Source organism: Syngnathus leptorhynchus, chromosome 14, assembly GCF_054491065.1.
Source record: "Syngnathus leptorhynchus isolate UIUO chromosome 14, UIUO_Slep, whole genome shotgun sequence".
Taxonomy (NCBI): Eukaryota; Metazoa; Chordata; class Actinopteri; order Syngnathiformes; family Syngnathidae; genus Syngnathus; species Syngnathus leptorhynchus.
Window position 1 is genome coordinate 4,663,290 of NC_141208.1, and position 13,228 is coordinate 4,676,517.

The following is a 13,228-nucleotide window of genomic DNA, read 5'->3' on the forward strand; positions in this document are numbered from 1 at the left end:
ACAGAAATATCAGCAAATAGATACAAATAGTAAGGTCCTTATCACCATCCCGTTATTTTGTTTCTTTGGTAAACCAAAAGTGTTCATGTGTAAGATATCTGATCATTTCCCCATCACTATTTTTATTTACCGAGGAGTTTTGCAAGTGTACAAATACTGTATTGTGGTGAATTAATTTGACAGAGTGTAAATTTTGCCACTCAAAAATGTTTTTGTTGTTGTAGATTTTCAATTTAATGTTCCTGTCTAAATAGCCAAACTGCCAAAACAGACTGGAATCATAATGGCCACAAGTATATAAGTAGATTTTGTGATGTTAACAAACTAACAAAGTATTGTCACGAAAACATTTTTTTAATTCATTTTGTTACTATAGACCCCCCCAAAAATGGCTCTGGGCTGTTTTAGTTGAATAAAAGATAAATAAAGATAAATATTGATTTCAAAAATATATTTAGGGCTATTTCGGTAGTCAGGACACACAGCAAAGTAAAAGTTGGGTTCATTGAAATGGTGGCCGCTCCTTCCATCCTGCTTGTATGAGAATTTGTGTGTAACTTCCCTCCTCATACTGTACATGGCAGCTGGAAGAATTAAACGTGAGCTAACTCGGCCACTGGTGTTTACGAGCAAGTGCAGCCTGTCCAGTGATTGTACAGTACATGGCTCGAGTTTACAACATGTGTTACTGCCATCTACCGAGTCACATTGCTGGTGCTTTGGAGCATCTAATGTTCCCAGTTAAATATTTCTTTTACATAGATCAATATAAACAGGTTGTTTTAGATTTTATAAAAGCCTGAAATATGTGCATCCTTTTAAACAGTGAATTAAATAATCATTCGGGAGTTCCGCGTTATGCGGTTAGAGTGCGCCACCTCAGAGACGAGCTGCCGTTCTCTCGTCCTCTCTTATTTCCATTACTCCTTTGACATTTAGGGAGATATACAGTGACATTTACCACAGCAGATGCATCTCGATGTGGCTAAGCTCTTCCCACGCGGCCCCCCGCATTCTGTCATTGACCTTAAATGTCTCATGTAGCATCTTCACAAGTGTGTGGATACCGTAATGACGGGACAATAAGCCTCCTCCTTAATAGGAGTGCTCAAAAGCAACAGAAATATTTCAAAACTTTCTTCCCCATACACAAAGAATTGATTCACTGATAAGAAGAAATATTTAGCAGTCAATATAATTCGTTCATTTTCATGTCTTTTTTGTAAGGTTTGTGACAAGGACACATTTCAGATGTTAGAATAAAATTATGTAAAAATAAGAATATATTTTGGTTATAAATCCAGTCATTAAAAAAACAATTTAAAATATAAAATCAAAATCTTTGTATCTACGTAAATGCAAAGATCTTCGATCTTTCACTGTACGAAGGAGAAATACTACTGTAGTAGAACTAGAAGGATCTAGGCTAACTGTTAGCTTATCTGATAAGTAACCACATTGTAGTTGCAAACTCTTGCCATTTCCTTTGCAAATAATTTGCGGGAAGTCAGTATCTGTTTCGTTGTTGTTTTCTGTAACGTAATTGGCCATTCCGAGTTTCTGAGGTAAATAAATACAAGGTTCTGAAAGGGAAAGAGAACAAGGGGGGGTTAGCACAGGGGAATTGAATTTCACGGCTGCCGCATTCGCACTTAAGTGCACAAGTTTCCGAAGTAAAGTAGAGCCAGCGTTGGCAGGCGCAGCCACCGCAGCGAGGCTGACTGGACGATAGCCACGCAGCTCAGTGGCCCTACGTCTCTCGGGACATTTTGTTCTTTGACCAGCAGGCCACACTCCATTTTTAACTGATCATATTGACCGCTTGCCAAGTAGCCTGATAGCAGTGGTGTCAGGCAGGTCGCTCACTTAGTACCAAAAAAGGAGATTCCCATGCAAGTTACAAAACAACCGCAAAAAAACATCGGTTACCATGACTGATGGCTGATGTCGACCACAAAGGTGTATTTTAATATATAATACAATACACTTCAGAATTTAAGTTATGTCCAGCCACCTTTTAGTATATTACATAAAATGCAATATAATCAAGAAAAAAAGGGAAGAAAGCTCATTTTGAAATGTTATGAAAACAATATGCCCTAAAACGACCTACTCTACATGAAGTGGAAATTTCACTTTATAGTAAATTGGGCCTGTACATTTATGTCTTTGCATAGACCAGAAAATGTAAATGCTTTTGCCAGTTGCATCTTGGTGGTGACATGCACAAAAGCATTCAGTATTCTTTTTATTCAGTGGACAGCGTGTCCAAACATAACATAGGAATATTGCATTGACATTAGCTTAGGAACATTGAATAGTTGAACAGGTGCCACACGATGCATTCAAGTTGTTGGCACGGAAGGTGCCCGCGAATACTGAAGACACGGTCACGATCCTGTTACTTTCATTGACATTGCTTTCTCTGTAATGAGTGAGTGATACATACGATATATTTGTCCAAACTCTCAACAGCGTCTCGGATGAGTTTACGTCCACTGCTGGGCACTTGTCGCACTTGAAAAAAAATCTCACCACACCACACCAACCAAATGATGTGTGCCATTTTGCAAGTAGAGTTGATTTTAGAGTTTAATCATTATTTAATATATGTCACGAAAGTTCCACGCAATTGACACGACATGCGGCAAACGACCTACACCGTCTGTCATCGGTTGGCAACGTAACGTGATGGACGTCTGCGTTCTCTCCGCTCTGTTTCCGTCACGTCAGAAGACCTTGGTCTTTCCTTTCACTGTTTTCGTACAAATGCAGGTGCAACCAGCCATGGAGGATGTGGCGCTTTGGAAACCAGCATACTTTTGTCATGAATTTAATAAGAGTCAAGTATCACGCTTAAATACTGACTTGAGCTTCTCTGCTCAGTCTGCCAAGCACCCGTTCGTGAAGTGCTGCGCTCATGAGCTCACATCTTGGCTCTAATCACTACAGTGTGGCAAATTTGGCCGGGGTCACTCTGGCTCGGTTTGCAGTTCGCGCCTACGACATTGTCAAGTGTCATCGTTGCCGCCAAGATGCATAGAAGATTTAGGATTTACGATTATATTTATTTATATTTGTTTCGGCCCTGTGAGCAAACACGTGCATCGCGTTTGAGAGTAAATGTGGATGATGTTCATATTGCGTATGCACGGTTAAAATTAGCTCTTTCCTGGTGGTTATCAGTAGACGTGTTTGTCAGCGAGCTGGCTCCCGATAAATCATCCATCTCTTTTTTCAGTGGGCAGACCAGTCATCTTAGTGTCCTGTATGCCCCCCTAAAGATGGATGGAATCGCAGGCCCCTTTTCACATTCCCTCGATAGTGTCTGCATTACAACATGTTTTTTTTTTTTTACGTATGGAACATATTTATGCTATTTAGTCAAGCGACACTAACTTGAGGAAGGCAATAAATCTGACAACTCGCATCCTTGTAAACATGAGACAGAAGGAAACTGTAAAACCCGAGTTATGTAGTATGTCTGCGACTCGACCACTTACATCCTCTGGGTTTTTTTTCCCACTTGACCTACTTGACTTAAAGACTCAACCAAAAGTACTTTGTAGGTTCACAATAAAACAAGTAAAGTAACACAAGTGACTACCAAACATGTAAACTTGCTAACATGATAATTTGCCAAGATGATACTAAATGGGTAACTAATTACGAACAAAGTAACTGTTGAGTGAGCTAAATTGCTAGTACAGTATATCCAACAAGCTGACTTAACTAGCTTAAGTTGCTACTATAACAAACAAGCTGTTACACGAACTAGCTTGATAAGTCAATAACATTTTATTTCATTTTTAGAAATTTTACAAAGTACCATACAACTTAATGCCTTAAAAAGTGAATGTAAGACACCCTAGCTAGGTTTGCGTGGTTCTATACACGGCTATCTAATCTCTCACAAGATGTCTTCGCCCTTTTCATTAGCAAAACAAGCTTCATCATCCTTCTGTGCCACTCAAGTAGTGTGTACAGTGAGCATTTTGACACCAGGCAGTTGAGTGATGCTGGTGGGCTTAGTACTTAAAGGATCTCAAATGTCTCATAGCCCGAGCAGTGCCAAGCCCCCTCCCCTAACACTTGACCCGTGCTGACGCAGTCTATCCATTTACATTTAGGTCCGCGGAATCACTGCAACCTCAATAGTGCGGACAGGAGCAGTCGTTAGGAATATTGCTACGAGAGAACTATTGCGTATCATTTTTAGCTTCTTCACCAATCTTTTGCTGTTGAAATTGCTTGTGACATATTTTCAATCCTTTAGTCCGGCGTGTTAATCGATAGATTTGCACAACTGACGAGAGCACTGAAGGGTAGAGCTGGCTCCAATTGCTACAAAAATCTTTCCGTCTGTTTCACGGACGTTACCGCTTCTGCTATCGTTTCGAGTTGGTGTCTTGACGTGATTTTTTTTTCACCGAGAGAGCCATGAGTTCCTCCGTGAAGACTACGGTTTTAGGTCAGAGGATGGGCGACAACAGCAGTTTTGATCTCATCCAAAATCGGATTGAATCTTTGAGTGGAAAGATGGACAAGCTCATCAACCTTCAAGAGAAGGTTCTTACGAAGCTAGATGCCAAGTCCGGTGCGACTGAGAAGGAAGAGACGGAGAATGTCAAGAGCCTCGTCTCAAGTATGGAAGTCAATCAGTCTCAGGGACAGGACGTCAAGAAGATATACCAGGAAATGAGCACCATCATGTCGGTGGTCAACCAGCGGTCTGAGATTCAGACGCAGAAGCTGGAGGGGATGGAGAAACTGGTCCTCAGCATGCAGCAGGTGATCAGCTTCATTGGCGAGACAATCAAGAGCTCCAGGCTTATGGAACTCATGTTCAAAGGTCCCGCTGACAGCAAGGCTAATAAAGGGAAGCAAGCCTCAAAGAGGAAATCATCCGACAATATTAAAAAGCCAGACAAGGTGAGAAATGATCAATTCCTTGATAACCAACCATGATAGTCCAACCATCATTTCTGACATCTTTGGGCTGATGTCTCGGAAAATGGATCATAGTGGCAACACCCTTAGTCGACGTAAACTTGCAGGGGTCGTATGCATGTGCATAGTCAGAGCACGGCTTGGCTTGGCTTGGCCAGTGTTTGAGACGAGCCGCTGTGCCGCCAAGTGTGGCACGGGAAATACCTTCGAGGTAAAGGGTGAAATGCTGTTTTTGGATCAGGGATTCACTGGTTGTGCTCTGAAAGGACTTGAAACCCTTTGAGTTACTAAAAAACCCTGGAAAAACAGAATTATCCTTTGATTGTTTTCCTCTGTTGCTGCCAATTGTCAATTTAAACATTGCCAAGTGTTTGGCATCCTCCAATATGTTATCATTATGCATCTATTGTGTCACCTACGTGAGAATGTTGTCACAAATAATAATAGCAACATAATTAAAGGCACGATAAATCCAAGGTGAGAAGCAATAGAATTGCACGGCTACCGTCTGCTGTGTGACTCACGTTTCAATGAATTTCTCTTGTCGTCAGACCTTAGACTCTGTCCTTGTCTACCACCGGAGGTGTGACATTCCTAAATTTCTGTCGAGTCATTTCCGTTACACCTGCGTCTCCCAATCGGTGATTTGATCCGCAGCAAGTGTCGCTGTCACCGAGGAGACAGGGCACTGGAAATATCCCTTGTGTGCTGTTTACATCACGGCAGCAAATGTGAGACCCCCCCCCTTCGACCCATGGTGGTTTCAAGACAGTTTTTTTTTCCATGTTAACCTGAGCATCTAGTGTTTAGTGAGTTGGATCGGGGCCTACCGTCACTTGTAATATTTTCCACTCGGGGTTGCATTCTGTGGCTGAGTGCAACACGCGATAAGCTCTCAACTCGCTGGCCCGCTGCCGTGGGATGTCGATCTCTCTACCATGAATAATCAAAGGTATGCTGTTGCGCCAATCAGCTCACGCATGAGTGCATCCTGCAAACAGAATGTTGTTGCTTATTTTTGTGCTACCGTAATGTGGTCCATGTGTTTCCATTGTTGCGTCATCACATCGACCTGTTGTCATGATTGCTGAAGGAGTGAACTTTTCATTCGGTCCAAATATTTCTTAGTGCTAAATTGTCTATTTTCCAACAAAATGAACAGTAAAATAACTGCAATGCCAGAAGTAATGAGTAGGCAGCCTTTAGTTTCACGAACTCTGTGTTCTTTTCAGGAACGTTCTGTAGTTCCTGAAACAAAAAAGTTCCAGTCAGATAAGTTACGAGCTGCTGGCATCAGTACAGAGATTCCCGGGCCCCTCGAAGTAAGTTGAGTACTACCCTCCTGTTGCCCCAGCCAGGGTCACGATAGATACCTTACCCCGACACTACATTTATACTGTCGGACAAATATCCAGTCAGACTGCTTTGACGTCATCCCTGACCACTAGGGGGCATATTTACGTAGTCTCATACTATTTGTGATGTATCCGGTCTCATAGTCCAAACGGATGTTTTTTTCGAATTTATTTATTTATTTATTTATTTAGTTTTATTTATTTATTTATTTATTTTTTCAATTTTTCATTTTTATTTTATTTATCATCGTAACCCTACTAAGCGCTGCCATCTTGTCTTTTTTACTAGAAAACTACCTCTAACACAGCCCTAAAAGAGAATGAAGAGGTCTCACTGTCATCTGACACATCAGAGCACGATGGACCAAAGCATTTCCCCGCCCCTCGCAATTATGGAACCTTTGTAGGTCATCAAAAGCTGTGCTTCTCTATTATTTATCTGCACTTTTCTGGTTCCTAATTTGCAGCGTACTCTTTGTCACAACGCAAATGCAATTTTGTGCATTTCTTCAAATGGAATGCACATCTTAGAAAGTCTGAGATTTTTCAATGACTTGTACTTCACAGTTGAAGGACCAGAATAAAGATGGTGCAGAAAAGCTTTTGAGCCTCGAAGCTCCAAAGACAATGAAACCCCCAGATACTGAAGGTAGATCGCCAAGAGCATAAAGTTCAAATATGAGGAGGAAAATGTCAATCTATGATGTCTGTTTGCTCCTCAATTCATTTTTTTTCAGACACCTCGCCACAGATGCAAGTGCAGCTTCAAAAAGACGTTCTGAAACTCAACGAGGAGAATGCAGAGAAGTCAGCTCAGCAGTTTAGTGCCATGTTTTGGAATCTGGAAGCTGACATTCCCGCCGCAGACCCCGACAGCGGCGAAGATGTGGAAGTTACCGAGGAGGTGGTTGAAGTGGAGGAGATAGTGGAGGAGGTCGTCGAAGAGCTAGAGGAGGAGGAAGCACTGGAGGGAGAAGTGGTGGAAGAAGTGGTGGACGAGGTGGTGGAAGAGCTGGAAGTGGTAGAGGAATTTACTGTAGAAGATTCAAAAAATTCTGAATCGGACAGCCACAACGAACATACAAATTCAAGGTAGTTTGCCTTGTCAATTTCCACAATGCAATCCAATTCAACTTTAATCGTTAGTCATGATCGTCATTTTGAAGGACATCATTTTTCTCTCTATTCTTATGTCAGAGCAGGAACCCAAATGATTTCTCCTATCCCCATTGTTAGCTGTATTTTAAATACTGATGCAGTAATGTAGAAAAATATTACTATTTCAGTATTTTGATTTTTGAAAAAACATTATTTTATTTATTTATTATTTGATTATTTTATGTTTATTTATTTTAGAAATAGATTTTCACCCATTGGTGGTGTATCTGAAACATTCCCCTTGTGATGAATGCTGTAATAATAAATATGAAATTACAAACTACTAAAATAGAAAATAGCCATTTTTAAAATGCATTTTATAAATGCATGATGACAAACAAGTAATTACAGCACTAATAGAATAAAAAAAGGGAGAAATAATCAGTTCAATTAATTTGACTATATTGATATTACCTTACAGTCAATTCATATAACACAAATTCAGTCAGTCGAAGTCCTTCAATCCTACGACGTGTCCGAGCATTTACGTTGTTCCATCAGTGACGAATGCGAAGACACCTTCCTGGACGCCAAGATGGAGCTCAGCATCGGCGGCGGCTCCTTTGAGACCGAAGAACTTGTTGTGGTGGAGGAATACACCGAGGTCCTGGAAGTTGACGAGGTGGAGGATGAAAAGGAGGACAAGAATGAGGACAAGCAGAAGCCGCAGGAGCAGAACCAGGCTGGGCTTGAGTCCCTGTATGATCTGAAAGAAACATTGGAGCCGGAGACGGATGAAAACGAGCCTGAGGACAAAAAAGAGCCTGAGGATGAACCCAAATACTTGATTGGTTAGTCAGCACTTTTTGGATCACAACTGAAGCTTTTCAAAAATGGATGGAATGCAATGCAAGGTTCATTCAGACAAAGCGTATTTTTCTGACTATAAGGTGCACTTCAAAATTGACCATGTACGACTTATGTATGGATGTCCAATTGAAATTGAATAAAGTTGCACTCGATACTAGTTTTGTGTCTTCAAAATTTGCCTGGAAATTTCTACAAAGCAGTCCATCGAGACTGCGCCTCAAAATCAGGTGTGCCTTATAGTCTGAAAAATACGTTTTCATTTTCAAATAAAAGGCAGTCAGCAGTGAGCTACCGTATAAAATTCGACCCGGCGACCCTTGTCAATGAAAACGGGATGTTGCTCTTCGCCCCACTTTAGACACCGCTCCTCCCCCGGCAGCGCCGTTTAATCACCGCGTCGTGTCGGCCAAGCCCAACCAGATCAGCAACTTCTACACCATCAACTGGCAGGAAGTCCTGGGCGGGTGAGAGATGCTCTTCAACTCCAGCATGAATTCAAATGAGGATGGCATGTTTACGGGTCAGTGGAAGGGTTCCTTACTTCACCTCCCCACCGTGAAGCCTTGTATAACCTGCCCCCCCCCTCGCCTTGTCTACTTCATAACTCGAGTTTCGATGTCTATTTTTATTGCCGGACTGAGCGGTATGTGAAACTGTATCTTTGGCGCCAGCTGCTTTCTAATCACCAAGTGTTAATCCTCATCTTCAAAGCGGAGGCACCACTGTAATGAAATAACACATTTGGCTTGTTTGTTTGCACGGAGATGATTTCTTTTCATTAACAGGGCCGGGAAAGTGTCTTCAATTTCCAATGTCCATCTGGTCTTTCTCCCAAGGGGTCGTTTTGGCCAAGTGCATAAATGTGTTGAAAATTCATCCGGTCTGACGTTGGCAGCCAAGGTCATCAAGGCCAGGTCTCAGAAAGAAAAGGTAGAACAGCATCACCATCGTGATGGATCGTCCCTCTTCCAGCTCCATGTGTCTTATCCTGCGTCCATTCCTTACCAGGAAGTGGTGAAGAACGAAATCCAGGTCATGAACAATCTGGACCACGCCAACCTGATCCAACTCTACGCTGCGTATGAGTCCAGGAATGACATCATCCTCGTGCTGGAATAGTACGTCCTATCTCTTACACATTCTCCACTGACGATTACATTTAATCCTTTGACGTCAAAGATATGAACTGAGTTGGCAGTGAATGTCTGTTTTGGTTTGTACTGATGAGTTTTTGCCACGGTTTTGCCAGCGTGGGCGGAGGCGAGCTGTTTGACAGGATAATCGATGAAAACTACACGTTAATGGAGCTGGATGCCGTGGTGTTCATCAGGCAGATCTGTGAGGGCCTGCAGCATATGCACAAGATGTACATCCTACATTTGGACTTGAAGGTACACAGGTACAAATTCCTTTTTGTTTTATACACCAAACAAACTCTAAGGTGGAATTTTCTTTCAAGCGCAGCCGGAAAACATCTTGTGCGTAAACAGGGTGACCAATAAAATCAAGATCATCGACTTTGGCCTGGCGAGGATGTAAGTGTTCACGTCCGCTTCTGTATTGCTGATTCCTTTGGGTTAACTTCAATCGTATGATTCTGAAATAGATACAAACCCAGGGAGAAGTTACGAGTTAATTTCGGTACGCCCGAGTTCTTGGCCCCGGAAGTCATCAACTACGACTTTGTGTCGTTTAACACGGACATGTGGAGCCTTGGCGTCATCACGTATATGCTGTGAGTAATCCATCATTTCTGCTTACCTTGAGGCTTTCCTATCCATTCCTTAAAAATGTCTTGCATTACTTTTCTCTGCCTGAGACTTTAAATGCTTCTGTGTCTATATGTGCCACTCTGATTGGCTGCCGGCCAATGTCAACAGGGCAACAAATCCAGCTGACATGTAATGATATATACTGTAATCATAAAAATAAACATGCATTCGCGTCCGTCTGTCTGTCCCCGCTCAGTCTGAGCGGCCTCTGTCCTTTCCTGGGCGACGACGACAACGAGACGCTCAACAACATTTTGGCCTGCCAGTGGAATTTTGAAGAGCAAGAATTTGTGGACACGTCCGAAGAGGCCAAAGAGTTCATCACCAGGCTCCTCGTCGTTAATAAAACGTACACTATCGCCTTCTGTGGGATTTTCATTTTGCCAGCAAAAGCACGATTGATTTTTGGAATCATTATTTTTCAGCTGGAGGATGGGAGCGTCCGAGGCCCTGAGACACCCTTGGCTGTCTGATACTGCCCTTCATCATAAACTTAATACCAAGGTGCCTAGTTGCAAAGCTGCCGCGTAACTTTATGTGTAATTAAACAAAACATTGACGGTCTACTACGGAAAAATGGAAGAATTACCCTTTTTTTTTCTTCCTAGAAAACTATGTGCCGATCTCGCCGGTCATCATGTGTGCCCCCTACAGACAGTTGAGGTAAGCCATGCTAAAGAAATATTATTTTATCCACTAGAGGGTAGCATCACTCAAGTTTACGAAAGGCAAACGAAATTTTAGGTTCGGCTACTGGACAGTGTGAACAGCAGCAAGATTAGTCACCGTTATATAGAAGCATTTGAGAATTAATAAATAAATAAATATCACAAATAGAAATCTCTTATCAGGGCACCACAATGGCTCCAAGCTGTGGCCACTCCGGACCAAGCTACCTGTCCTCTCTCACACACCACCACTTCGAAATTGTAATATAAATTAAGAAAAAAAACCAACTCTTTAGCTTTGCTTGGCATTTAAAAGCCATTTAACTGTACGACCCTGAAAACATTTTTTTTTTCTAATAAATCACTGGCATTAGGCGGAATATCCTTTTCCCAAATCAACATTTTTCAGGCACATTTGGTCATTTCATTGTCCAAAAAGTGCTAATTAAATTCCTACAGCAGATTTCTCAAATGTTTATAAAAAATATCCTACACGTGAACTGAGCAATAGTACAAATTTGTGTAAAAATGATATGAAATCTACCAAATTATGACACATTTCAGATGACACCAGTGATATATTGAAAGAAAATGCATTGGATTATTATTGAATTTTTTTGCATGTCGATGGCTATTCGGACACACCTGATTGAATGTATCTAGCTGTATTGAACATGCAAAAACCAAAGTGAGCCTCACTTGGTGTTACAACATTGATTTGAATGTAGTCTGCATTATTCTGCCTCTTATAGTCTTCACTAAGAGCTTTGTGAAAGGTATAATCATGATTCTGCAGCATAATTTTTTTTTTGTAACACTTCCTCACCCATCTTCTCTGTATATTTTTTGGTTGACAAATCCAAACAATCTAACATCCGTATGTTGTTGCTGTCATGTAGTACGCACTTTATACCAGTATTTATTCAAGTATAATCAAAACGTATGTAGGTTCCACCATTTCTATTTTGTAATGCATCAACAAAACGTCTTATCAACTGATTGCTTCACTCTGTGTCACTGCACAAAACTAGTTTTTTTTTTTTGTATCTTTTTGTTTTTTTTGTAATTGTACTGTATGCATGAGCTGCAAAGCCACGCCGACGCCACTTGATCAGATGCTTGGATCCGCCTTCTGTGAAGGCTCAATATGTAAGTGAAAGGAACACACTATCTACCTGTTGTTGCCTCATAAGTGGATGACACTTAGTATACGCACACTTGCAGGGTTTCTTGTTGAAATGTCAGAATGTTTGGATTGTTGACGTTCAATAGATTACTCTCACACAATTCAGCATGATTTGTTTTTTGTAGAGTGTGAATGTAAACACGCATTAAAGTGATGTCTCAAACGGGAGTGGTGGTTTTTCAAATGTACTTTTTTTCTTGCAATTTTTGTAAAAAAATGGATCTTAATCGTTCTGGTTAACTTCAGCACCCCCTGTTCTGTTTTGGAAAAACAAACAAAAAAGCTTTCTTCTGGCCTTAAGTAATTTATTATTATTTTTTTTAATATAAGTATATAACGTCTGGTTTGGCCCTCTAAAACGTAAGATCATTTTAAGGTATATTTTTTTAAAGTATGAACATCCGCAGAATGTTAAAATTAAATTACACTGTTAAATAATGAATTGTCAAAATTATTTTATTAAAAATATATAAAAGATGCGCAATCTTCAACTGAACCTTATCATAATATTTTCATATTTTTAAATTTGCAACCACCCTTGTCCAACTAAACCATATATAACCTCTTATGTTATAGATCAAGTTAGAAAGATTCTGATTCATAAAACATGAATCGAAAAAAGAGGTGTACCTAATTTTGTGACCAGTGCGTCTCGTGACACGAAAAGATTTTTGTTGTTGTCTCGAGACATCCATTTTTGGTTGCTGAAAACTTGTCCGATGGCATTTTCTTTCATGCATTGTCTGCCACATTCACATGCTTTTCTGCTATTTCTGTACAAATAAATACACATTTCTCATGGTTCTCCGCCATTGAGTCTGCAGCAATCCCTGACTAATGCTGAGGCCGGTGTAAAATAAGACCTTTTTTTTACAGGACACGGCTGTCTCAAACAGAATGTATACTTTGTGGCAATGTAGCTTGAAATCGTCACATTCACCTCACCAAACTCGCATTTTTTGCCCTTCCTGTGACCTCTGCAAAAAAAAAGGTCTCCTTTCCAGCTTCCCCCCCCCCCCCCCCTCCTTCCCTGCCAGTATACTGTATCTCAGTCAAAGCCTTCTTTTTTCTGAACCATCACCACGCCACACACTCACCGTTTATTTGCTCAGGTGAATAAATTGTATCACGCACACACACACACAAACAGGCTCCCTCAGATGCTCCTTATTAGTTTCAAGGAGTTAGTCACACGCTTTCATCTGGGGCCTATAGGGAAGTGTTTATGTGCGTCATGTTTGAACAGATCGCAGCTCAGATTACACGCAGGAGTTTGTATGTTGTCAAAGAATTAAATACACCCCAGGGAGAAGGAGGAATTCATGCAAC

The 13,228-nt window shown here is 41.1% G+C and overlaps 1 protein-coding gene and 1 long non-coding RNA gene across 2 annotated transcripts; one reads left to right on the plus strand and one right to left on the minus strand.

Annotated features, from left to right (window-relative positions):
• Positions 1–4,440: 4,440 nt before the first annotated feature.
• On the plus strand, positions 4,441–12,670 carry mylk4a (myosin light chain kinase family, member 4a). Its single transcript, XM_085929604.1, has 16 exons — positions 4,441–4,932; positions 6,183–6,272; positions 6,595–6,708; positions 6,873–6,954; positions 7,043–7,397; positions 7,965–8,254; positions 8,632–8,737; positions 9,110–9,203; positions 9,282–9,391; positions 9,523–9,664; positions 9,738–9,808; positions 9,880–10,008; positions 10,242–10,394; positions 10,471–10,549; positions 10,654–10,708; positions 10,897–12,670. Exons 1-15 carry the CDS (start codon positions 4,441–4,443, stop codon positions 10,705–10,707), a joined length of 2,361 nt encoding a protein of 786 aa, XP_085785730.1. The 3' UTR covers position 10,708; positions 10,897–12,670.
• LOC147046146 (uncharacterized) lies at positions 4,932–12,881 on the minus strand. The gene is made up of 3 exons (XR_015068151.1): positions 7,878–12,881; positions 7,203–7,317; positions 4,932–5,941 (listed from the first exon to the last, which is right to left on the minus strand). It is a non-coding gene; the product is annotated as an uncharacterized LOC147046146 (long non-coding RNA).
• Positions 12,882–13,228: the final 347 nt, after the last annotated feature.